Consider the following 27,977-nt stretch of genomic DNA (forward strand, 5'->3'; position numbering starts at 1 on the left):
AATTTTAAAGTGTTATTGCTGCGTGACCATCTGAAGTGGTAGTTCATTTCCTTGATACCAGCAATACAAGATAACGTAGTTATTTTTTACAGCAAGGTATTACCAAAACAGAAGCAAAACATAATTATAATAGGTGACATAATTTTCTAGTCTCATGAGTCACTTTTAAATTAGATGTAAATAGTTTTAGATGGTAGTCGTGTGACAGCATCAGCAAAAACCTTTGCTAATAAGCTTGCAAGTAGAAAACTGAGAAGCCCCCTGCACATTCAGAATTAGGGTGTGCACTCTGTATCCATGAACACATGGACTGAAGCTTGGTTGAACATTTCCCCTGGAATAAGATGTAAACAACTACTGTTAGATTCACACAGAATTTTTATGATATGACTCAGTTTGCGTGACTATTTTCTCCCAAGAGAGATAAACCTTACCAAAAAACTTGGCATTCCATTCCTACATGTTTTAAGTCCTATCAGATTCATAGCATTAAAAAAGTGCTTTTATGCAACTTAAAAAGGCATTATAAATTTAGCTGAAGAAATTTATAGACTTGGTTTTCTTCATCTACTTATATAAACTTTAAAGAGAATTTTATTCAGTAAAAGTTTAGGTTAGCCTTCCTCGGCCTGATGCCCACCTAAGTATGGAGACAACAGATCCCAAAATTTCCAGGCACGCTGGAAAGAGTTCTGAAAGTTGTAAACAAAAATCTATTTGGAGGGCATTAGATTAAAATTGTCTGAATGACAGAATATAATCTGTAACATTTGCAGCAAACAAAAAAGAAGGGACAGAATTACAATAACCCTACCCCATTCTTTTCAATAACAGAACCATCCACTTTTTTTTAACAGGTAGTAGTTTACATTTTTACTGCTATGGTTTTAGAGGAAATATGAATCTTTAGACTGGTATGTCTTCATCATATCAAAATTAGTTTCTTTCAATCATCTTGGAAACATAACAAGGTTATGACTGAATACAGTATGTCAAAGTATCAGTTTCAGAGTAGATCTAAAATGCTTCAAATTACTAGCCTGATTCTTTTGCAGATACAATTGTTTCTCAGTTTCCAAGAGCGATCTGGGATAATATATGCAATAAACATGCCTTCCTAATTTAAAAATAGTTTCATATGCCATCAAAATATTTTAAGAGTAATTTATCTTCATAGCAAAAGGCAAAGATAATCGAAGTGTTATAATTTATGAAGTTTTGAATTTGTTATTGCATCTACAAATTTTAAATATTTGTACAGATTTTCTCAGGCACTGGAAACTGTACTCTGACATAATGCCTATGTATAAAATATAAAACAATCTCATAGTTACCGAGAAAGGCATGCCTTATTGCTACACCAATTCTTGCTTTTATGCTGAACTGTACCACAACTTATTTTGTGAATGTCATTTGCATAAATTATTCAAGTTTGAAAAACATTATGCTTCTACAATATTTAAAATAAATCCATTTTCTAAGATCTGTTTATTAAGAGAAATAAATATGTCATTTTGTAATTCTCTTAGGCCAAACACAAGGATTACACCTTTTTTCTTTCTTGCAATTTGCACAATAAAAGCAGCTGTTGCAACAAAGATTGAAAAAAAACCCCTTATCTAATGGTGCCTTTACACATTCACAATTTGCAACTGTGAATGGTTTATGAATGACCAAAGAATTACTGAACATAGTTTTAAAGGTAAAACAAGATATTCCCAGAAAACTAACACCAGGTTGCAATTTGGACACTTAAATCAATTTTTAAAGCTGAGTCTGAAAGGCTATTGCTGCCACAGTAGCAGCAATTACTTACTTGGAAAGGTAATATGACTAAAATTTGCATAATTTATACTTTTTATACTAAAGAACATTTTATATAAATCAGAAAAAAAACCCCTAAACTCTACAGAGTTTTTTTCAAACCTCCAGTCACTGCTGTAGGTAAAGTTGACATCAAGCTGTACAGCGCAATCAAAAACATACTTACATCTTAGCTCATTTTACAGGTACAGCCATAATCAAGGCACAAAGATCTTCTACAAGTATTTTCTTCAATAAAATTGTACAAAATAATATTACACTTTACAGTCTGTACAATATAATAAACCAGCAGTAAAACAAAATATATATATATATTATATATATTATATATATATATTTATATTTTTATAGAAGACTGATGCCCAAAAATGATCTAAATTAATTGAATCATTTGTGGACAGAAGAAATATGGTATGTGAAGGTGAATTTTCTGCCTAAATGCAATAGGCTGAAAAAGTAGCTCTAAATTCAAAAGCCTGAGGTGTAAAGAGACTCTTAGCTCCAAACCTCCCAAAATTGCTTACCTACTCTATTCCTGGGCCAGCAATGGCTTAGAAGAGGAGGTCACTTCATCAGTTGACCTGCAACTCAGTTCGTTAAAAACTCAGTGTAATAAATATCATAGTGCTGCTACATCATGCATGTATACATCTCCAACAGTATTTTCTAATTCTGAAGCAAAGTGCATTATTCCCTTTCTGTCTATCAAGTACTCTTCAGTGTCATGATACAAAAGAAACCTTCCACAAACATTCTAGGTATGACACAGTGTCTAACTAGCAGATACCAGCTTGAACTAACAAGTCTGCTGAAAAAAAATTAGCAGACTATGTCCAATTAATTAAACATAAACAAAAATTTACAACCAAACCAAAGGAAACAGAGGTAGCCAAAGACTTCAGTGGAATGACAAAGAAGTGGCATATAAAAATAAAGCACACATATTGTCCCTAAAGCATGGGCTGGGGTAGAAAAGCTAATAAAAGCAAACGAACTGAGGAGGCAGATGGATCTAATATCTCTTCCTCTACTTCATCTGAGGAAGCCAAGAAAGAAAGATGCTTAAAACCACGGACTCCATGGTGTCCTTAATTACAATAGTTCATACTGGCGAAGATGCATTCTCTGAATGATGTCTCTACAATCATTGAACACTCTCCGAATATTTTCTGTGTCAATTGCACATGTGAAATGTGGATAGCAATAATGCTTTCCATCTCCGGTTGCTGTACTTAATCGCTGTAAGAGATAATGAAAAAGTCGCTGAAAACAGAGTTGGATAAAAGCACTTCTGGGGAATGATAACAAGATGCGTCAGTCTAGCACCATCTCAAACTAATGTCAAAAAATTGTGCATTAAACCTGTTTATTCAAGGAATGCCTGGATGTTCCAAAGATAAAGCCCCCAACTGTCTTGTGTAAAACTGAATAAATAACCAGACAGTAAGTTGAATATATTAACTTTGCAACCTACTCACCAGGTAAGCTTAGCCTGATTTTCCACTAAAAGGTTATATAGTACTACAGGTTTCTTTCATTGCAGCTTATTACAGCTCATAGCTAAAAAACACACAGAAAACTACAGGAGCAGTTAATGTTTCACATATGGCCACAATCAAGATGTTGAGGGTAAGAAAAGTAGGCTTTTATGATAGCATGGTGCTTTTTTTTGCATGCTTTGCACAGCTTATAAAGAGAGGTGACAATTTTTTAAAAATGGACTATAATTTGTAATTTAAATGATGAAAGGTTTCAAGATAGAATTGCTTTCATAACAATTAAAACTTACATAAAAATAAAACATATTGGTATTCAAATAAATTTATAAGTTAATACAATGCCTCAAAAATCATCAATACTTACTAAAAATTCATCCCGAATAAAAAACTTTGCTCTTGTAACTTTGGGATCTTCTCCTGCATCTGGTGTTGCTGTAATGAACACAGACCTATTCAAATCTATGCAATATAAATTTTAAAAATGCATGCATAGCATCTTATTTTCATGCAAAACCGATATATAGATCGGGAAGCCACAATATGGACAGAATATAGTGAAGCAGACTGGGTCCCGGTTGGCAAAAAAGTGAAACAATACCCTCCCCTTATTTATTCAATCTATTTGCCGCCATCTATATTAAGGAAAGCTGGATTCAAAGATGAGTGTGATTGTAATATTAGAGAAAGAAAGATCAATAATCCATGCTATGTAGATGATACTACTCTGATACGCAAAACTGGGCTTTGAAGAAGCAGGACAGACTCTTGACACATTTGAACTTTGATGTTGGACTACACGCCTGAGAATATTATGAACAAGCAATTCATCGATTATTGAACAAATAAGGCATAAATTATGGGAAGATTTAGCTCTCTAGAGAACACTCTAATGCTACGAAAATGGAAGGAAAGAGAAGAGAAAGACAAGCAGCAAGGTGGATAGTATCAATGAATGTATCAGTGGAAGAGCTGAAAGACCAGCTTAGGGACAGAACACCATGCCGAAAAATTTATCTATCTAATCACTACGAGCTCATACCAACTTGATGGCACAAAAGTAATCAATCTTATAAACATTCAAATTATTTAATCATAAGAGACTTTAGTTAAGAAACTTACCATCCTCAGGTACAGTGTAACGTATAAATTCGGGAAAATAATCTTCAATTTTAGACTTCCCTGCCAAGACCTTTTCAGCAAGCATATCTTGTTTGTTCAAGAACAAAATGATAGAAATTGTCCGTAACCACCTGTGAAGACCCAAGAAATAATTCAGAGTCCAACACAGCTGGACATATATATATTTATTTATTTTTGGGACTTATATGCCGCCCTATCTCCCGAAGGACTCAGGGCGGCTAACAACAATAAAAACAATACAAAAATTAAAAGAAATTAAATAAACAGCCCCAAAATAACTTAAACTAAACAATTAAAAATTAAAAAACATTTAAAAAACCCCTGTCGGCAGTTCAGGTCAGCCTGATGAAAAAGGAAAGTTTTAAGGCCGCGGTGAAAGGACCGGAGATCCGGGGCCATCCGGAGCTCAAGGGGGAGTTGGTTCCACAGGGCTGGCGCTCCCACAGAGAAGGCCCTCCCCCTGGGGGTCACCAGCCGACATTGTCTAGCCGACGGCACCCTGAGGAGGCCCTCTCTGTGTGAGCGCACTGGGCGATGGGAAGTCGTTCCTGGCAGTAGACGGTCCTGCAAGTATCCCGGGCCTAGGCAATGTAGGGCTTTAAAGGTAAGTACCAGCACCTTAAATATACCTGCTACACACCTGCTACCTTTTATATTCTCTAAGAGAAAATAGCCATCTAAGGCAGAAAATCTTTTATCAGACCAACTGGGAGTTACGAGATATCCACTGAAACCAAATATCTATTAAATCTGAATTGATGTTCTTTGAGATAAGCTCATTGGCATAAAAACAATATAAACTGATGGAACTGCTGTACATTGAGTAAATTGTCCAAACTCCATTAGGTTAAGGTTTTACTGCACCTCATCAGTCTCTGTTTATAATGATGATAAGAAAACTAGGTACTTATATGAAGATTCCAATAATGATTAAAATCAGAATAGGCACCTTGATTTGTTCTAACAGATTTTTCACAAAAATCCTCCGCCCATCCCAGATACATTTTTACCAAACTAATGCAGCTGATTTTTGCATGGATATCTTGCCTATTGTTCCAGATGCTTTTGAAGAGATCTAAGGACTCCCGCAATCTGTTTGTGTTGTTGTCTTCTCTTATGACCATATTGTAGCTGCTACAGGCCACAACGAAGATAATAGCTGTGACATCTAAGGAAGAACATATCATAGATAGAACATAAAGAGTAAGACTTAATCAGAAACACTATGTGTCCCATGTATGATGATAAATGCAATGTAATTACACATATAAACAAAATTATGAGATTTTATAAAGGATGAAACAATAAGCCCCGATAAATCAAAATAATGCATATTTACAATAAGAAACAAACAACAAGCATTCAGACCAAATACAGAACGTGAAAATATTTCTTACCATTAAAGCATTGGATCCATTTTCTTCTTTCATCTCTCTGACCACCTACATCAAACATGCTGTTGAAAAGCCAGAGGCTATTATTCTTTTGTGAATGTCACATTTGCCTAATGTGCACTTACTTTTGCAAATGGAAATGAAAATGCAATAAATACTGCATGAAAGCAAACAGGAACATTATTTTGCAATATCTGCTGTCAAACTTTAGTTAAATCTCATTTGATCAAAATGTAGCTAGGGCTACATTTTGGTCAAATTTAGGAAAGGGCAGACTAAAAAATAGGTGGCTCTTTAGTGTTGCTAAGCTCAGCTGAAAATAGGGGGAATAGTGCGGCTGAGTACAAATGTAATAGCAATTTACAATTAGCAATTTAGCTAATTACAAAGCTAAATAAAAAGAATTGGGCAAACCGAGTTATAGAGATGGGAATTCCATGTGTAAGGAAGGATGGATGAGCTTTTCAATTTCAGCAACAATTTTAGCAATTTTTGCCATGTATTCAGTCTTATTAGGATGATATAAGCAACAATTGTAATATATAATCATCAGAGGTGACTGTCCTTGAGAATATTCTACACTAAAACCAATAAGCAGCTTTGATATATTAAAATTATTAGGTAAGAAAAAACTTACTACAGCCAAAAGATAAAAATATTAGTAACAATATTCTGTGTGCACTATATTATTTATGAAAGAGCTTTCTTATTTAGTAAAATTTTAAAGTTGTCCATTAAATTAGTTCTATTAACTAATGCTCTTTAACTCATTATATATGAACTAATAGAAACATTAGTTTCCATATTAATGTTCTGTACTATACTAATGTTCTATACTAAATTTAAGGCCCACAGACTAATACATCAAACAAAAATACTTATCAGATAATGTCCTATGTTAGAAACATCCTGGATAGTATTGACTAATATATACTGTATATGTCTTGATCTATTACCCCTTATGTGATAAATCAGCAAACATTTTAGAAAACCTCATAATTAAAAAAGTTAATTATTACTGCATTTAATTGTTTCTAGTTTTATAAAACATGACACAAATTAAAGGTCATTATTACTGTACTTACTGAAAATTTACTTTGTCTACTTGGAATCTTGTCTCAAAAATCCCAGAAGTCAAAACCCGGCATCTTAAGAGATCCTGGAAATGAAAAACAATTGCACCTGTGAAATTTTCCATTTTAATGCAGCAAATTTGGCCTGCAAAGAAACGTGATATATCAACAATTTCATATAACGAATGCAGTGAGCACATGCTACTGTATGTATTCAAATCAGACAATGTAAAAAGTAATTCTGAACAATTATTTAAATATTAGAAAAAATTATAATGGGACAGCAGAATTATTTTACTTTTTGTTCACATAATATTGATTTCCTTTTCCACTGCACAAACCTCTTAAACCTTTCCTTAATTTCAAAAGCAACTTGACACACAATATGGAAAGCTACTCTCAAAATTCCCTTTTTACTGGAATCAGAAAGAGCATTTTTAACAAGAACAACATATATGACTTGTTAAACTGTGGCTGGGATAAATGAATAAAAGCATTATTGAATTCAATGTATTTCCCAATTTAAGCCTGCTTGAATTCATATAATTTATTAAAGGTGACTATCACACTAGTTCACATTTGTTACTCCATTTTACTCACCTGATCTGTGGGCGTGTAATCCGGAAGACCGACACTGTCTATTCTTTCCAGGAAGCTGAAAGAAAACATACAATTTTAACCATAACAAACCCAACACTGAAAACTGTCAAAAACTGCAGTTTCATCTCCATTCATCTTTTTATAGATTAAGAGCAGTTTTATGAATTACATTAAGGTTGCAGCTACAATGGACAAACACAATAAATCCCAAAAGCGCAGTTCTACATGACATACATTATATACTAAGGAGTTTTTTACATTGACAGATTATGTATCTATGTTGATGCAACCAATCAATATCTTCCAGGGAGCCAATATTCTCTTTTAAACACTGTCCAGACAAAATATTAGGAATAATTTACTCTTTTGCTCATGCTAATCTAAAATATATAGGTCCATTGGGGAAGTGGTACTGTGATAAATTCTTAGAGGAGATGTAAGAACCAGTAGGATCAGCTGGAATCTGATTTACCTAAGTATGCAAAAGCTATTTCCATGGCAACAAGATGGGTAACGAGACTTAACGAACTGTAGGGCATTGAGCAGGAAAGAGTGCTCTAGTACCACGTCTCCCCCCAAATAAGCCCGGGTCTTATATTTATTTTTGGTCCACCAAAATAAGCCCAACAGGGGATGTCTTATTTTTTCATCACAAGGCACAGCCCAGCTGATGCGCCCCCCCCCAGGCGACTCAGGTTTCCCTCCGTGGGGCAGGAAGGCTTTGGAAACTGCCTTTTCATTTACATTCATCATCAATATTGTAATCTGTCCATTTATTTTTTTAAAAAAAAATGATTTGTATTTACCACAATTAGCCTCCTTGAACGTCAATGGGAAGGCACGGTGTGAATTCTGTGCATGAGCCACGGAAATACAGACACTCGCACTCTCAAAGCTCATGCTTCCGCGTTCAGGGTGCACCACTGCTTTACAGGTGCGTTCAACTTTGTGGCTCAGTTAAACTCTTCATCTGTAGTGGGCCACAGTTCCCTTCACCATCAGGAAGCCTGGGCAATGGAAACCTTAGGCCAGGCAACTCGCAGCTGAAGCAATCTTGTCCAGGGTCAGATTGGCCATTGCGGGAGGCGTGGCCCATCCCAATCCTCCAGCTCCACCGCACATGCAGGACGAGCCTCCAACGACAGCCAACCTGACCCTGGGTGAGCCAGATTGCTTACAGGGAGAGCTTGCACGTTGTAGGAGGACGACTGCAAAGGGCATGTGCTGATCCCTGCAGCTCCTATAAGAGGCTCCAAGTGCAAATAGGGCACTTGTGGGAAAAATGCTAGCAAAAATTTTTTACTAATGAAGAAACACCATCCTTCATGCCACACTGAGACTCAACAGCAATTAAAATGTCCAACTACTTTAACTGCTCTTTCTGACACCTTTTTGCAAAGCCCAGCAACCTGGATCTCTGCTGTGAAATACACTTTTTTCATAGGAAGCAAGGCAGGTACTGAATATTCTTTTATGTCTTTGTGCCATTTTTTTTTCTTGGAAGGTTCATAGAAATGCTGTTGCTGAGTATAACTGTCAGGACCTCCCCATCCCACAATTACAAGCATGGGAACACCATCTCTACATCATGTTATTTTTCAAAAGCGAAAGTGTCAGGAAAGAAAAAAAGAGGAAAGAAAGTGGATGTGCCTCTCCATTTTTGACACCTACATTATGGTTTGCTTTAATTCCCCATGGTCTACCTTGCAGGCTTTTTCATAGTCAACTTATTTTTGTTTTTGTCTTTACGCTTGAGTAGAAGCACTGAGGTGCTTCTGTGTTGAAAAATCTAGGAAAACATTATTTTCAAACAATTTACATGGGATATACAAATTAATCTTCTCTACCAATAAGGAAACTCTCCTCTACATGTACCTCTGGTGTTTTTCTTAAAAAAACAACAACAGAATAACAGAGTTGGAAGGGACCGGAGGACTAGAGGTCTCCTAGTCCAACCCCCTGCTCAAACAGGAAACCCTACACCCAGTGCTTTTTTTGTAAAAGAAAAAGGTGCCGGAACTCACACATGTCATACAACCCGCCTTGCCTACCCTACAAGGTTCCATCCAAAAAAGGTGCCGGAACTCCGTTCGGAGCGTTCTATGAGAAAAAAAGCCCTGCCTACACCATTTCAGACAAATCCAATCTCTTCTTAAAAACTTGCTGTATTGGAGCACCTACAATTTTTGGAGGCAAGTTGTTCCACTGATTAATTGTTCTCACTGTTAGGAAATTTCTCCTTAGTTCCAGGTTGGTTCTCTCCTTGATTAGTTTCCATCAATTGCTTCTTTTCCTGCCTTCAGATGCTTTGGAGAATAGGTTGACCCACTTTTCTTTGTGGCAGCCCCTTAGATATTGGAATTTCTTTACTATTTTGTTCTAACAAGGAAAAACTCTCCCTCCAATAATTTTATTCAAGATATTATAAAAGTAAAATTATACAAATACAGAATAAATACATTAAAAAATTAAAAAGTGCAGGACTGGAAAAATAAAGAAAACCTCCCTGTTTATCCCCAGAAAGTATAATCAACACTAACAACTTACCACTATCTCTTAAAATAAAACCAAGCATCTTTTCATTCCATACATCTTAGCTTCTATAAAATCATCTCTACAACCTTATTTCTCTGTATTAAACAACAAATTTTCAGTAGGGATTATCAGAAATAAAAACACAAGTATTACAGCTAATATGAAAAAATCTTAATTTCCAAAATACTAAATAACAATCACAAAAGGGACATCTTGCCCCAAGATGAGATTGGCTCTCACCCTCCTGCTTTCTACAACAGCCTGGAGATCTGGCTGTGCCAGTTGGTTTGGGGATCTAATAGAGGAATATCACACTGGAGGTAGTTGATAACACAGGAGTCCCCAACCCCAGGTCCGTGGACCAGTACCGGGCCGCGGCATGCCATCAAGCAGTCCGCACAAACAAGGAAAGCCCCATCCACAAGATGCAAGCAGCACACAAAACCACTCACCCTCTGGTCCGTGAAAAACCTCTCTCCAAGGAACTGGTCCTTGGTGCCCAAAAGGTTGGGGACCTCTGGACTGAGGTGTCCCCCTCCACCCCTCCCCATATATTCTGCTCCATTTCTCCCTATCTTTAGTTATAACTTGTATTTTATTGCAATTTTAATGTGTGTTTTTAATGTTATAAGCCAGCTAGAGTTGCCTTGCAATAAGATGGGTGGCAAACAAATTTAATAAATAAATAAACAATGTTTAAATACTGTTAGGGACGCGGTGGCTCAGTGGGTTAGGACGCTGAGCTTGTCGATCAGAAGGTCGGCAGTTTGGTAGGTCGAATCCCGAGTGCCGCGTAACAGAGTGAGTGCCTGTTACTCGTCCCAGCTTCTGCCCACCTAGCAGTTCGAAAGCACGTAAAAATGCAAGTAGAAAAATAGGGACCACTACGGTGGGAAGGTAGCAGCGTTCCATGTGCCTTTGGCGTCTAGTCATGCCGGCCACATGACCACAGAAGATGTCCTTGGACAAACACTGGCTCTTCGGCTTTGAAACGGAGATGAGCACCGGCCCCTAGAGTCGGAAATGACTAGCACGCATGTGTGGGGGAACCTTTACCTTTACATAGTTAATTATTAAAAAAAGTTAGAATGAAACATATTTTTGGTTACTGATATTATAATCTATATTTAGATTCGTAAGAATCATTAGCAAGTTGCCTAGGAAATACAGCAGACACTTTTTTTTGACAAGCTATCTCTAAATGTTATCTTATGTAGGCAGATGACTCAGAAATATGGATTTTGATCCACACTTGTTTTATTCAATAACAATACAGAATTTATGTTCAAAAATAAAATAAATGGTTATTCTGTGCAATGAAGGAGTAGAGTAGCCAATTATTTTGACCTAAAATGATACCACTGAATTCAACATGAATATCCTGGATTCTGAAATTATATTTATTTCAGGAACTTTTTTCATACTCATTTTTTTTTAAAAAAGACCTATTAAACAACTGCTTCTTTGGCAATTACATATACCACAACATTCAAATGCTAGTAAATACATCAAATTATCTTCAGATTCTTAGTGCTTTTTAAAGATTATTTTTAAAGGAAGTTCTCAGCAGAACCATGTCCTGCAGTGACTACAACCTTTGTTATGAAACTCATTATATAATAATAGGAAGGGTTTGGTATAAGCTAGATGTTTCTTAGTCTTCTATGTTTTCCCTCTTCCTTGTTCTATTTTTTAAGACTGAATACAAATTGATTACAAAATGTTAACTGCTTGATTGCTTTTGAAGAATAATGTTGTGTAAACCAAAAAAGCAAACCCAAGAGCACTTTTTCTGCCGCCAGGACAAAACTGTTTTATCCAGTCATTAGTATACTTTCTTGAAATATTATTTCGTATAAACCAGTATCTTGATAAATGTGGGATTCACATCCACCTGAGAACTACTGAGTGCAAGATGAATGCAATGCAAGTCTTTGTAGAGTGAAAACCCATAACATGAGGAGTTTTACAAATGTATTGCTTAAAAAGCTTTTTGATCCATAGTTAATTAAGGTTACTTAATGTTGATTCAAATTCTAAGAAGAAAGGAAAATGAAAACCAAGACTGATGATTTGCATCCTAAAATAATGTTGATTACTCAAATTGCTCAGATTCTTTATATAGGACCAAATATCAACTTTTCTCTACTTACATTTTAGTCTTAAAGGCCAAGAAAAAAGAGCTAGGGAGATTGTAAGCAAGTACAATTAGTGACTTTGCTCACTGATGTTTACTGATCATTTCCTAGTTTTGTAGAGCTTGAGCCAGCCTTAGCTTTGCCTTTAAATTAGCAATTTTAAAAAATAACTTTGGAGTGAGGGGTGCTTCCCTGCCGCCTTGAAGGAGGCTGTGGTGAGGCCCCTCCTCAAGAAACCTGCCTTGGATCCAGCTATTTTAAATAACTTTCGTCCTGTCTCCAACTTTCACTTCCTGGTGAAGGTTGTTGAGAGCGTGGTGGCACGGCAGCTCCCTTTGGTCTTGGAGGAAACTGAGTATCTGGACCTGTACCAATCGGGTTTCAGGCCCGGGTACAGCACGGAGACGGCATTGGTCGCGCTGGTGGATGATCTCTGGCGGGCCCGAGATAGGGGTTATTCCTTTGTCCTGGTCCTATTAGATCTTGCAGCGGCTTTTGATACCATCGACCATGGTATCTTGCTGCGACGTCTTGAGGGGTTGGGAGTGGGAGGCACCGTTTTACGGTGGTTCTCCTCCTACCTCTCGGGCCATTCACAGACGGTGTTGGCAGGAGGGCAGAGGTCAACTCCGAGGCCCCTTAGTTGTGGGGTGCCTCAGGGGTTGGTCCTCTTGCCCCCTCCTGTTCAACATCTATATGAAGCCACTGAGTGAGATCATCCGTGATTTTGGGGTGAGGTATCATCAATATGCTGATGATACCCAGCTTTTCATCTCCACCCCGAACCAACCCAGCGATGCCCTCGATGTGATGTCCCGTTGCCTGGAAGCAGTACGGATCTGGATGAGGAAGAACAGGCTCCAGCTCAACCTGGCCAAGACTGAGTGGCTTTACGTACTGGCATCTCGTTTAGTCCAAGAGTTTCCATCTTTGGTTATGGGAGGAGAGGTGTTACCTCCCCTTGATAGGGCACACAACTTAGGCGTCCTCCTGGATACATGACTCAGTTTTGAAGATCATATAGGAGTTGTGGCCAGGGGGGCATTTGCCCAGGTTCGCCTGGTGCGCCAGTTGCGCCCCTTTCTGGACCAAGACGCCCTACGTATGGTCACTCATGCACTTGTTACCTCCCGTATAGATTACTGCAATGCTCTCTACATGGGGCTGCCCTTGAAGACCACCCGGAGGCTCCAGCTGGTGCAGAATGCGGCCGCGCGGGTAGTGATGGGAGCATCCCGATACTCCCATATTACACCCCTCCTGCGTGAGCTGCATTGGTTACCGGTTGCCCTCCGGGTGAGATTTAAGGTGCTGGTACTTACCTTTAAAGCCCTACATGGCCTAGGCCCGGGATATTTGCAGGACCATCTGCTGCCGGGAACGACTTCCCATCGCCCAGTGCGCTCACACAGGGAGGGCCTCCTCAGGGTGCCGTCAGCTAGACAATGTCGGCTGGCGACCCCCAGGGGGAGGGCCTTCTCTGTGGGAGCGCCAGCCCTGTGGAACCAACTTCCCCTTGAACTCCGGATGGCCCTGGATCTCCGGTCCTTTCACCGCAGCCTTAAAACATTCCTTTTCCATCAGGCTGACCTGGACTGATGACAGGTATTTTTAAAATGTTTTTAATTTTATTATTGGGGCTGCTAGTTTAATTCTTTTTTAACTTTTGTATTATTGTATTTTTTATTGTTGTTAGCCGCCCTGAGTCCTTCGGGAGATAGGGCGGCATATAAGTCCCAAAAAAGAGAAAGAAAAGAGAAAAGATTTTAGGAAAAAAATATAAGCACTTTATGGCCATCTTCAGTGTTCTTCTAAATTAATTAATTTTATTTATTTCAGTTAACCTGTATGATAAATACAATCTATTGGCATTAATCATGATTTCATTTCAGGGCACATAATTATTAGTTTTTAATATGGTATTTCCAGGATTATGAGCAGATTATCATGCTGTTCAATAACTTTCAAATTACAGCTCAAGAAGAGTGATTTTTATAAGCAACACCCTGCTTTAAATGGCAGACCTTTTTTTTTTAACTTGCCTTGCCAGAAAAATGCTTTGCATCTTTTGTTAACTGCCTTTTCAATATGACTGAAATAGCCTGCAGAGGGCAGAGAACACTGCATGTACTATAATAGATGACATAATATGTGGGCAAATGATTAAGAATCATTCAGTACTCCAAACAGTTCACATGGAACGGCAAGTTTAACAGAGGCCTTAAAGGGATTTTACTTTCCAACAACTGTTTAACAATTAATCCATTTTGTTGAAACTTTTTGTTTCAAAGCAATGTATGCAAGTGACCCAAGTTTTGATATCCATGAATTGAGAAAATACTGTCATTTTGAAATTCAGTCGTTAAAACTTAATTTATAAATAGCTAGAGAGAGAAATCTCAGGGTACATGGCCTTGGCTTTTGGAATTGATGTCATATCTATCACTTGATTACATTAACTGACAGGTACTATATACAAACTTATGTAGTTATTTATTTAGAAATGTGGGGAAACCTAGAAATTTGTGGAATCTCTGCTGAAAGAAAATCTGTATTAAAAACAAATTTCAATGGTTGAAAAACAGGGGACTTATGCAAAGGACATAAGGAAATAGTGAAAACTATTTAAGGGAACTTTAATATTTTCCTTCAGACAGGGTCATTTTCCTATTATACATGTTTTTAATTGTTTTAGAAAACATCAACCTCCTTACATGAATGTCTGTTAAATCTGCCTATTATTTGCTTCATGTAAAAGTATGCAGTCTCCCCACACCATCTTTCTACAAATCTGCTGTCGATCATCTTGCCCAGGTATGCCTGATTATCAGTCTTTTCTTGGTTCCCTTTGGTGCTACTTACTGCACCAAAATTTCCAGCCTGTTAAATCATTTGAGTGGTTTGAATCTCTCTCTCTTCCCTCATTTCCCTCTTAGTATATGGCCACATGTCTACGAGGACATGGCCCCAGTTTGGTACCGGTAACAAGGAAAGCGTGTACTTTCTTGGACTTACTGCAAAGGTACTAAAGTACAGGTAGTCCTGGATGAATGACCACTCCTTCAGCATCTGTTGTAGTTAGGATCCTGCTGAATATGGGGAAATTGTGATGGATCCTTATAATTGTGGCATTGCAGCATCCCTGGAGGCATGTGAACACAATATGGGCACCTGGTGACCAACTTCCAATTGTCCTGTGTTGACATGATTAGTTTTTGTGACCTTCACTGCTAGTTTCTGACAAGCAAAGTCAATGGGAACATTGTGACTGTGCAGGATTTGCCCAATGACGGCACTGGAACTGCTGCAAATGATGCTGTAATGGGGTGCAATCACATAATGTTGCATTTTGCAACCACATCGCTTAGTGACAGAGTTGCCAGTTCCAATTATCATTCTTAAGTGAAGACTGCTTGTAGTCTTCCCCCAACCAGGGGAAATGTGTGTTCAATGTGTTGGGCTACAAACTGTATAATTCCTAGTCAATAGTGAGGCTACTAAATTTGGGGAAAGTATTCTAAGCAGCTTCTTCTCCTGTGTATTTTTCTTGCTTGTAATTTGAACAAAAGAGGAACATGATGCATGTGCTTGGAGATAGTGCTAATACATTTGAGAGACCAGCTTAAGAGCAGTCATGAAAGCAGTCATGAATTTTTATTCACAGACATAAACATCAGACTTAGAAATGCCAGTTGGTTGGCATTATCCTATTTACCTGCTAGAAAGATGAGGGTTTTCTTCAAATAATTACTGCTGAAAAGGAACAAATGGCTGCAAACAACTATAGCACAGATGCTTTTGAAAATAAGCATCTAAGAATGCTATTAGCTGTTGCCATCCAATTTATGGGGTGATTAATCCCTATTGCTTCCATGGTTAAATTCAACTATTTTGTAATGCCTAAACATAACTTTTGTCTCTTTTTTCTTCCCTTCTCCTAATTTTTTCCAAGCTTTGTTTTCCTAATTTACTACCCCTCTCATATTATTTTAAATCCCATCCTTAGCTTGTTTTTTTCTTCCTATTCTGGCTGTTTCTGCTCAAAGGAGCATGTAAGTGTGTGTATTTCTAAGGGGAAAGGGGACACACACACACACACACACACACACACACACACACACACACACACACACACACACAAACACACAGACAAACATATATATGAGGGAAAATGTGTGATATATGCAAATGGGAGGCAATTTTTATTAAACAAGTACCTTATTTTGTAGGCAATTGAACTGAATTACAGGTAGTCTTCAACCTATCCCCATTACGATTGTAAGTCATGTAAGTTAGTCATAAAGTGGGGTATCAATTGACTGACTTGATTTTATGTCCTTTTTTGCAGCATTCGTTCAGCTAATTACCATGGCTGTTAAGTGAATGTCTTAGAGGGCAGCCCCATGTAGAGTTCATTATGAGATGACTAGGGCATGAGTGACTATCTGAAGGGCTTCTCTTGTGGTTGAGAAAAATGCACAACTGCGTTAAGGCTCTCCAGGCCATGGCTACTTCCTGTTCTCTGAGCAGTATCTGCAAGTCCAGGAGGACCCCCAAATTCATATATGTGGCACGCAGTATTTAGATTCAAAACAAAAGGTTTTATAGATACAGATATAAAAGGCATGGACACTGGGTTAGCTGCTCCTTAAAGGAGCCATGTTTTTTTTTTCTGGGCTAACATAGTAGCTGCACAGGCTTAGGAAATATATGTTACAGTTTAAGATCTTGGTGACACAAGATTGCACTCTGTTGCTACCTCCTTAACTCAATTTTGTATGTTCCCGAATTCTCATAATAATCACATAAGCCCAGGTAAATGTGTGGCTCCTTTAAGCAGCAGCCAGTAGGTATAGTGAGGGTGCTCACACCAGCTCTGAAGCATCCTTGTCCACTTCACATTTGAATACTTCATACCTGTACTTCCAACGCTTAAATGGCCGATCTGTATCAGAACTGTTACACCAAGAGCAATATTCCCTGTCCTTTGGTAATTTCAGCAGTTATTAGTCAAACATATTCTGATTTTAAAGCTATTTAAGCAATGAACACACTTTGCACCAAAAGGATTTCTATGTTCAGCTTGTCTTGAAGGGTTAGAAATCATGTGAATATAAATGGTAGCCAGATGTATATTTTGATGCATATTTATCGGTTGCTTGACATTCCCTAGGTATTAGATAATGTACAAAATATTTACAGACACAAGACCAAAGAGTTAATAGATATCCCAAGCTATAAATTTCCCACAGGCTTGAGGGAATATAATTAAGACCTCATCCAGAAGATCAAATCATGCTCTTAAGAAGTGAAGTGTACCAAAATTTTTATTTTTGTTCCAAATGATACCAATACTTAAGAAAGATGCAAATTTAAATGAGTGGCAAAAAGGTATTAATAAATTTATCTGGGCAGGGAAAAGACCGAGAGTAAAGCTTAAAATAATGCAAGATGCACGTGAGAGAGGGGGTTTGAAGATGCCCAATTTGAGATTATATTATGATGCAGTTGTGTTATCAACAATTAGTGATTGGTTCAATTTAACGGATGAAAGAATATTGAATATTGAGGGGTATGATTTATTGTATGGATGGCATGCGTATTTATTTTATGACAAAAAGGTGGATAATATTTTTAAGACTCATATTTTAAGGAACGCTTTGTTCCGAGTTTGGAAAAAGTACCAATATATATTAAATAATAAAATACCTATATGGGCAATACCTAGACATGCAATGGGAAATATAAATGTGGAGCAGAGACAAGATGTGATTACTTATACAGAACTTCTTAGGATGGAAGGGAATATTTTGAAACTGAAACCTTTAAATGTTTTAAAGGAAGAAAAGATAGTACAGACTTGGTTTCAGTTTATACAGTTACAAGCTAGATGAAAAGAAGATCAGAAAATTGGTATAATAAAAGTTGATGAAAATTTGATAAAGCAAATTAGAGATCAAAGTCAATCGCATATAAAAAGGTTATATAATGCTCTTATAGAGATTGATTCAGAATCGGAGTTAGTTAAAGATTGTATGATAAAATGGGCTCAGAATATTCAAGAACCCATAATGATGGATACTTGGGAAAAAATTTGGGTTAGAAATGTAAAATTTACACAAGCACGAAACCTAAGAGAGAATTTTTACAAGATGTTTTATAGATGGCATTTAGATCCTAAAAAGTTAGCATGTATGTATCCAAATCAACCACCTAAGTGTTGGAGATGTGGTAGTGAAGAGGCAACTTATTATCATATATGGTGGACATGTAAAAATGTTAAAGCCTTTTGGATAAAAATATGGTGGATTTTTCAGAAAGTTTTTAAGAAAAAAATAAGATTTACTCCGCAGCTATTCTTATTGGGGATTATTTCGGATTGTACTGTTATAGAAACTAAATTAATGTTACACTTAATAACGGCAGCCAGACTGTTGGTGGCGCAACATTGGAAGAAAGATGATTTACCTACAATAGAACAATGGATACTTAAAGTAATGGACGTAGCTGAAATGGCAAAAATTTCAGCATATTTGAAAGAACAATCACAAGAAAAATATATTTTGGAATGGAAAAGATGGATTGATTATATTCAAAACAAATATGGGACTAAAAAGGTAATAGATATTTAGCATAAGTTTGCATAAGATTGCTATATGTAATACTCTGTATTCTGCTTTGGGAAGTCCGGGGGGGGGGGAGGGAAGGGGGGAGGGTTGACGGGGAGGGTTTTTTTATTATTATTAAAATTTTGTAAAACTTTTCAATAAAAAAAAAGAAGTGAAGTGTGTCATGGATAAGCAGTCTAGATTTTGAGGAAAGTTAGTTTTCTTAACTATATTTACGTGAAAAGAAGATGAGGGTTTGTTTTTCAAATAATTTAACTTAGTAATGAGAAAATCTTTCTTCTTGTATTAAGGACCAGGCAATATAAATTTGTTTTGGTAGAAACTGTCTTCATTCAGGATTGTCCTCGTGCCAGGTAAATACAGTAGTGTATGAACTATATTTTAGTTGAAGAGATATTTTTGGCTTCTAAGTCAAATAATTAACCCTTGTTCTAGTGCAAACAATATTAAGATTTATATCTGCAGTACTGCCACATAAAAACAAATTTAGCAGACTCCCACGGTATTAAGTTTAAAATACATATCTGTTCACATGGAATATTTTGGTGTTCTGATGTTCCTACTGCAAAAATTTCTGGCATATGTTCACATGCAAGGGAAGAGAAAAAAGCCCAGTTTGTAATACTAGAAGGTAAACACAAGTTTGTGCTAGTTGATGCAATGCAGCTGATTATGACACAAAAGCAAGAATCATTAAAGATATTTCTAATATACATTTAAACAGATTTTCTCTGTCTCTCTCTTCTGAAATGATTTCTTAGGTTCTTAAATTGTTTGATTCTCATCTGCTATACATTATTCAGAATGCATATAAAAATAGAACCAACACTGTATTATTTTACACTAAATGCTATAAAATTAAACTGCTTGAGGCTTTTAATGCAGTGGCTATGCAGACTAGCCGTTCTGCTGCAGGGCTTAAGGACTGGTTTTCTTTACTTCCATCTCAGCAGCATGAAGGGGCACTGGTATTGCAAGGAACAAGAGATGTCTGCATGTCTCACAACCTTTTCTCTACCTTGTTTCTGCACAATTCAAGGGCAGAAATAACTTATAAAGTACGTAATGTGAGGAATAAATAAATAGGACCCATAAACCAGCTTCCCTTTTCCTGCAGTGCCCTTTTCTGCTGCTTAAACTGAATGGAGATGGGGAAGATGTAGGATATTAAAGTTGATAGAAGTCTGTATACTAGGAACACAAAATCAATCACATATAGTGCAAATCAGCCTTATAATACCACAGCAAACTCGTACTAAAACACAACATGCAGTTATCACAATAAGATAGCCTGTAGCTGTTATGCTTTATTGCTAGCTAAAATAATACAAATTATATAGACAGTATGAGAAATGAAGAAAATTCAACTTTCTTTAAAAGCAGAAGTTCAAAAGTTAATAAACAGATCGCCCGTACAAAAAACTGCAAATGCTGTATGTTTTGTCATCCAAAATCTAAACCAGCAGCTTTTCAGAAAAAATTAGGTTGCTGTTCAGTTCATCAATCAAGCAAACTGGATTTTAGCTCTCATGGCAGAAGGCATAGAGCCTAGTGATCTTTCTCCTCCTTTCCATTAGCAAAAGGGTCACTGTGTGGGGGCTTTCTAAAATATGCAAGAATATTCAATGCAAGAATACAATGCACCTGTAATGACAATGCAATCTGGTCTTCATTAGTAACTTTTAAATATAGATGTACAAGTACTTAAATGTGTACTACGCTATGTGTCATGCCAGCAGTCCAAGGATCCTGGCATGGGCATTATAATGAATAGTCTAAAATGAAATGAAAAGAAAGCCTTTATAGCATCTAGTTTTCAGATACTGGAAATATTATCTGGCTGTTTAAGGGTGACTGAGTTGTCCTATAGCAAATACAAAAGTGGAAGGTGAAAGATGAAGAGGATGGATAACAGCAAGGTGATTCAATTGCAAGATGGCACACAACCAACCAACCAACCAACCTATTTAATAATTAAACAATCAAGCAATTTATAAATTTATATTCATAGTGAGTTTAATTCAGTCCATATATTCATTTTGCTATTTTCTGTTCAATTTAAATACTTAAGGATGCTGTTCAAGGTGAATACTATCTTCAAAATCATACATGCTTTTAGAAAGCATAAACAAAATTGAAATCACCACCTTTAATTAATGGCTAAAATCAAGATGGTGTCACCTCATTACCTAATGGACAATTATTAGTATTAGTATAAGGTGTATAGAATAAGCAAGAGCAAAGGGAACTTTAATGTGAAATCTCCAACTGAATACACAGTAAACCTTCAATTATATGAATCTTGAATCAGTGGATTTTGAATATTATGGGGGGGGGGAAAATCTGAATATCAGACAATAATAGACTTTGTTTCAATTGACTTGGTGAATTAATTTGAACAATGTACATTTTATACTTTACATTTTTATACATAATGTACATTTTACACAGGTTTCACCCATAGTATCTACATTATGAAGTTTATGCATATTCTACTGATGTGTAATCTCAGTATTTAATAGACATTCAGTTCCAACTGATATTTTGTTATCCTACCTGGAAGAGGTATTCTTCCAGTTAGGTCTGTAATAGACCCTGCCTGTTACAGTCATAAGTCATTAACAATCATAAAATGGGTTACTTAGTGGTGGTCTTTAAGTGAACGTGGAAGGTGTGTGAATGCTGTGGTCGTTAAGTGAATGTCATGGTTATTAAGTGAGCCTATTGTTCACCACGGTCTGGTTTTGCCCAAAAACGGAAGTGCAGGTTTTTGGCAAAACCATTGTAAAACATAGTCATATGACCAGAGGATGCTGCAAATGGCCATAAATGTGGCTATGTTGCCGATTGCCCAAACTGCAGTCACCATCGGAATTTTGGATCAGATTATAAGTTCACCTTTTCAGGTAGATTATAACTTCAAGCAGTTGCTAAGTGACCAGTTGTAAATCAAGGACTATCTGAAGTCTGTTAGATTGAGAATTTACACTAAAACTGAATTTCATACTCTTGGTGCACTCCCAAGATTAATCTCTATCACTTGAAATCCAAGTGGGTATGCCAGACAACAATGAGACATTTGTGTTTGGTATGGCAGTTGTGGATCTTCATGAATGGGATGGCTTGGTTACATAACTCATACTCTGGTATCCTTCTGGGTGCATTACTGCAACATGTTGCAAGAGGGTCTGTCCTTGAAGATAAGTAGGAAATTGAACGAGCACAACATGGAGAATGGTACTGTGGAATGCAACAATAGGAGTGCTATCCCAAACACTGTTCAAGGAGCACCTGTCCTAAATTAATTGTAAAAGGTAAAGGTAAAGGTTCCCCCGCACATGCGTGCTAGTCGTTTCCAACTCTAGGGGCCGGTGCTCATCTCCGTTTCAAAGCCGAAGAGCCAGCGCTTGTCCGAGAACGTCTCCGTGGTCATGTGGCCGGCATGACTAGACGCCAAAGGCGCACGGAATGCTGTTACCTTCCCACCGTAGTGGTCCCTATTTTTCTACTTGCATTTTTATGTGCTTTCGAACTGCTAGGTTGGCAGAAGCTGGGACGAGTAACAGGCGCTCACTCTGTTACATGGCACTCGGGATTCGACCCGCCAAACTGCCGACCTTCTGATCGACAAGCTCAGCGTCCTAACCCACTGAGCCACCACGTCTTATATACAGGTAGTCTTATATACAGGTAGTCCTCACGTCGACAATTGAGCCTAAAATTTATGTTGCTAAGTGAAATATTTGTTAAGTGAATTTTGCCCCATTTGATGACCTTTCTTGCCACGGTTCTTAAGTGAATCATTGCGGCTGTTAAGTTATTAACGTTGTTAACGTGAATCTGGTTTTCCCATTGACTTTGCTTGTCAGAAGGTCACAGAAGCTGATCACATGGTCCCACGGCACTGCAACCATCCTAAATATGAATCAGTTGCCAGGCATTTTAATTTTGATCACATGACCTTGGGGATGCTGCAACGGTCATAAGTGTGAAAAATGGTCATAAGTAACTTTTTTTCAGTGCCATTGTAACTTCGAACGGCCACTAAATGAACTGTTGTATATCAAGGACTACCTGTACTACTCATTGGGCTTTAAGTTTTAGTAATATTTAAAACCCTTAAAAGTTTAAACCTTAATATTTCAGATAGCTTCGTTCCCACTATAACATGCCCAAGTATTAAGAGGCTATGTCATCACTGTATGATTGCGAGAGATGTGGTTTGTTGGGGAGGGCAAAAGTCTTCTTCATCATCTAACTTTCAGATGACCTCCCCGAGACCAGGTTGGCTCTGACATTTTCTGCTTTTTCCCATTGGGGAAGGTTGTTTTTTTTAAAAATTCATATTTAGAACACAGTGACCACAGCTTCGCCATGCTTTTTATCACTTTACTTTCTCCCTCTATTGTGGCAGCTCAATCAGAATAATTGTGGTTATATTGTTTTATTTCAGTTTTATGAACCGTATCTTGTTACATGAGTTTCTGGATAAAGGGTGGGCCAAAGTTGGATGCTCTGAAATATAAACAGAGTTGATAAAGGTTCACATGAATTCCAGAACTGTAGTTTAGACTGGGAAGTGAGAAAACTTTTTTTTTAAAAAAAAGGTAATGTTAATGTTCCTGAAAATTGGTAGAACCAAACCAAAAACGTTTTTACCATTACGCAGGGAAATGGGAAGTGTTAAAGTGTTTTAATCCCTACAATGCATCTATAGCTTGTTAAGTGGACAATTAAGCAACAAATGAGAATTGCCAACATCCCTGGCAACTGTGATCAATTTGAAATCTCTGGTATTCACAACAGTAACAAATCTGCATATTCATAACACACGTAGCATTTTAAGAAAGTATACTACCTTACAGTAGTAGTAGTAGTAGGGGATAATAATGTATCTTAAAAGATACTCCTGCAGCTATGCAAACAATCCATTATTTAGTCACTACAATGAGACCTAAATAAGCATAAACCACTAGTTTATGCTTATTTTAGTTTAAACCATATCAGTTCTTGCAGTAATTAGCAACAACAGAAGTGATGACAATAATATTGTGGAAAATTTATTTTTTAATCAGAAATGTGTATTTGTTTTTCATCTCTGAAACAAAGGAAACTAAAACTTCCACAAAGTATTAGTTTAAGGATGTGCATCTTCAAGCAAGCACATTATTGTATGTTTTTCGTTATTTTTCCCCTTAAAAGATTTCAGTATATTTTATAGCTTATGTATTAGATATTTTCAGTGGTGGGATTCAGCCGGTTAGCACTGGTTCAGTAGAACTGGTAGCTAATTTTTTGTTGACTTTGGCCAACTGGCTGATGTCCTAGCCTAGCCCTTTTTCGCAAGGCCCAGAACAGACTGCCGGAAGTGCATGGATGCCACTTCCAGAAACCTGTTCTGAGCTGGGGAGGCCTCCCAGGCCCAGAGCAGCCCACTGGAAGTGCATGGACACCACTTCCAGAAGTCCGTTCTGAGCCTGGGAGGCTTCCCCCAGGCCTCCGACGCTCAGAATGGACTTCCGGAAGTGGTGTCCACGCAGAAAACTGGTTGCTCAGGTATTTGAATCCCACCACTGGATATTTTCCAATGTTCAATGAAATCAAACTGCCTAATTGTCTTATTTAGAAGGAAAAAGTGTGTTGTGTTTTTATTAATGTGTATCTAAGGCACATATAATAAAGTATCTTGGTGGACTGCAGGTTTTTTCCACCCATCATGAATCCTCTGTTATATACTAACATGCCTTCCTATACAAATTAAAATTTCAAATCAGCTGAAAGAAACCAAACCTATTACGCATACATATGCAATCTTATTTAAACTCAGGGACTTTGAATAGTTGTATATAACTGAAAACGTATTATGTTATGTAAATAAAAACACATTAAAATTTATATACTGCACTACTAGTATCAATAAAAGTAATTATTAACAAAGGGGGTGAATGGACTTTTTAGCTGAATGAATGATTCAGACAAAATTACAATGTAAATTATTTTCTTTTGCCTTTCAAGACAGAATCCCAGACACAGGAACACTTTATGCATATTTCCCCTGGCTTCTAGTAATAAAAGACAGAACACAATTTTAGAAAGATTTTCCTAGAAGTGCTACTTACTATTGTGCACAGTCAATAAGTTGATATTCATTTGATCTCTCAAAGCATGCCTTTACTCCTTCATCATCCCAGAGCTTTTTTGCATGTTCAAAGAATTCCTGAAAATTGGAAATTTAATAATATATTTTATAAAGTATTTAAATAATCATTCCACTATTATAAAACATTTAAGGAGGAAGCTTCATTAGCACTCTATGCAAACAATCATGTAGCATCTTTAACACTCAAAAGGAGCCTTGTAGGATGTTGCCTCTCAAATGTTATTTTAACTTTTATTTCAAAAAACAAAAGATTTTTTATTAAAATTTCTATTAAAAGATGTTAGGTATATCTATGTTTTAAATAGAGATACTGTAAATTGCTGATCTATTATTTTATGAATTTCATGTATAATCTTTAGTATGATAGTTCAATTTGGATAAAGATTATCCAATTATAGATTTTATGTATCACAATTCCCATTTAGAATGTAAGTTCTCCCTGAGTCATGAATGGGTATTAGAATGTAAGGTGCTATTTTAAATGTAATGTTGTTGGAAAAGGGAGAAAATAAATGCTCATTTTTTTAAAAAAAGGAAATGTTATTTTCATATATAGTATTATTCATTGGTTCAGGGGGTCCAAGAATGTTATTATATTATCACTTCCAAAATTACTTTGCCTGCCTCAAAGCATATGAAACTGAAAATAGGAAGTAAATGTTGCTATTAAAAATACTCTAAAAGACTGAAATTAGTTTTTTATGACATGATCTAGGAAGCTAGCATATATTTTTTAAAATGTACAGAAAATAAAAATAGCAGTGAAACATTCTAATCAAAAGCGCATAACAGTAACAGAATATCTAGATGACAATGTACTTTTTACAAATATTATGAAGTTTTATGTAAAAATACAATGTGCCTTTTTTCAGCACAGAATTCTGCTACAAATGTTAGTTTATTGTATACTAATCTTAATTACAATGACAGCTGTACCTTAATGTAAGTTACAGTTCTATTTTCAAATAAGCCTCAATTGAAATAAGTATTTAACTGAGGAAAAATGAATTTAAAAAATACTCTAAAGAAAATCTAAACTACTTAATTAGTTTGCAATTGAAGTTATCTTAATTTAATGGAATTTTATTTATTTGATTTATATAGTGCTCATTTCAGCAGCATGAAGTGACAATTTTAGACCAATGTTTTTAAAGCCTTTACCACTGCAGTTAAATTTCAGGGAATTATTTATTTCCAGTATCAGATTTTTTTTTAAAAAAAAAAGTTCTAAAAGTTTACCACATGCCATGATATTTGCTTTGAAACTTTAATCCCAAATTCTTACTAACTTAAGTTTAATTCTGCCTATGGAGATTCTCAATCATCCAGGTCATGGTTGTCCCAAAGGTGCTTTTCAAAAGGCAACTGGACTTTCTTGGTTTTTTTCCTTGAAGACATTTTGCTTCTCACCCAAGAAGCTTCTTCAGTTCTCACTGAATGGTGGGGAATGGAAGGAAAGAAGAAAACAACAAACGAAGCAACGTTGTCATTCCATACGTTGCAGGAATATCTGAAAAGCTCAGGAGGATTTTCAACACAACATATGTACACATTTTAAAATCAATATTATATTAAGGCAGAAGCTTGTCCACCCCAAGGATAAAACACAAATTGAACAATGTGCTATATGCTGTGCAATGCAGTGAGACATACTGTATGCAGATCTGTACATTGTGAAACAAACAACAACTTCACAAACACATGGCACAACAGAGAACAAACCCATCAGGACAAGACTTAGCAGTCCATCTGCATCTGAAAGACAAAGGTCACTCTTTTGAAGACAGCAAAATCCATATTCTGGACAGAGAGGACCAGTAGTTTGAAAAAGGGGTCAAAGAGGCAATCTGTATTAAAGTTGAAGAGCCATCTCTCAACAAAGAGGGAGGGATATGACATCACCTATCCCCTGTCTACAATACAGTCCTTTCAGCCTTTTGGCAGTGGTTTGCTCTCCAAGCTTTTTTTCAATTTAGTTTCTGAATGTTTTGTTACCAGACTAGGTAACATCAGCAGCAGAATTTTCTTTTCTTATTCCTCTTTAGCTTATATATGTCTTGTGTGCCAAGACAGTCTTTCCAGAAGTTCCAAGAAGGTTCCACACCATTTGCACTCTTATTCAGGTGACCCTGAGGGTACAAATAAATCCCAAAATGGCTTCAATGACTTTCAGAGAGGTAACCATTGACCTTCAGAGTGCTCGTAACCACAGGACTGCTAAGGAACATAAATCCTTCTATTCTCCACTATTCACCAGAACTGGAGAAGCTTCTTAGATGAAAAGTGAAACATCTTCAAGGAAAATAACCAAGAAAGTCTACTTGCCTTTTGAAAAGCACCTTTGGGTTAATTCCTTTAAATTTAATTTTGAATAAAATTTAAAAGGTAAAAAATCTTGAGATATATATATATATATATATATATATATATATATATATATATATATATATATATATATATATATATATATGTTTTCTGAGGTTTTCGCGGGTGTTTATATGTGGATCTTCGGTCATTCGGGTTTCCTCCCGCGTAGAACTGAAGGTGTAGGTGCAACGTTTCGACGGAATCCCATCCGTCATCATCAGGCTGGTGGCTTTAGCTTCCTTCTTCTGGGAGAAAACAGCCACATGCTTCTCCCAGAAGAAGGAAGCTAAAGCCGCCAGCCTGATGATGACGGATGGGATTCCGTCGAAACGTTGCACCTACACCTTCAGTTCTACGCGGGAGGAAACCCGAATGACCGAAGATCCATATATATATATATATATATATATATAGATAGATAGATAGATAGATAGATAGATAGATATAGATATAGATATGGATATAGATATAGATATAGATATATAGATATATAGATATAGATATAGTGTATGTATATATATAGTGTATGTATATATATATAGTGTATATATATATAGTGTATGTATATATATATATAGTGTATGTATATATATATATATAGTGTATGTATATATATAT

The 27,977-nt window shown here is 36.6% G+C and overlaps 1 protein-coding gene across 3 annotated transcripts in view; it reads right to left on the reverse strand.

Moving 5' to 3' along the window:
- GNAL (G protein subunit alpha L) overlaps positions 1-27,977 on the reverse strand; it is a 72,947-nt gene that overhangs the window by 12,022 nt on the left and 32,948 nt on the right. The window contains exons 5-12 of one of the 3 annotated variants that reach the window (XM_081324225.1): positions 24,952-25,049; positions 7,531-7,585; positions 6,943-7,016; positions 5,861-5,919; positions 5,511-5,631; positions 4,443-4,573; positions 3,688-3,755; positions 60-3,063 (exon numbers count right to left, since the gene is read on the reverse strand). In XM_081324225.1, the coding sequence (XP_081180351.1) occupies positions 2,917-3,063; positions 3,688-3,755; positions 4,443-4,573; positions 5,511-5,631; positions 5,861-5,919; positions 6,943-7,016; positions 7,531-7,585; positions 24,952-25,049 (753 nt within the window). In that variant the 3' untranslated portion in view covers positions 60-2,916. Of the gene's footprint in view, positions 1-59; positions 3,064-3,687; positions 3,756-4,442; positions 4,574-5,510; positions 5,632-5,860; positions 5,938-6,942; positions 7,017-7,530; positions 7,586-24,951; positions 25,050-27,977 lie in introns of those variants that run through there. The other 2 variants (XM_081324224.1, XR_014025989.1) reach the window with 2 other exon arrangements.

The sequence above is a fragment of the Vipera berus genome, assembly GCF_964194415.1.
Source record: "Vipera berus genome assembly, chromosome: 3".
In the NCBI taxonomy this organism is placed as follows: domain Eukaryota; kingdom Metazoa; phylum Chordata; class Lepidosauria; order Squamata; family Viperidae; genus Vipera; species Vipera berus.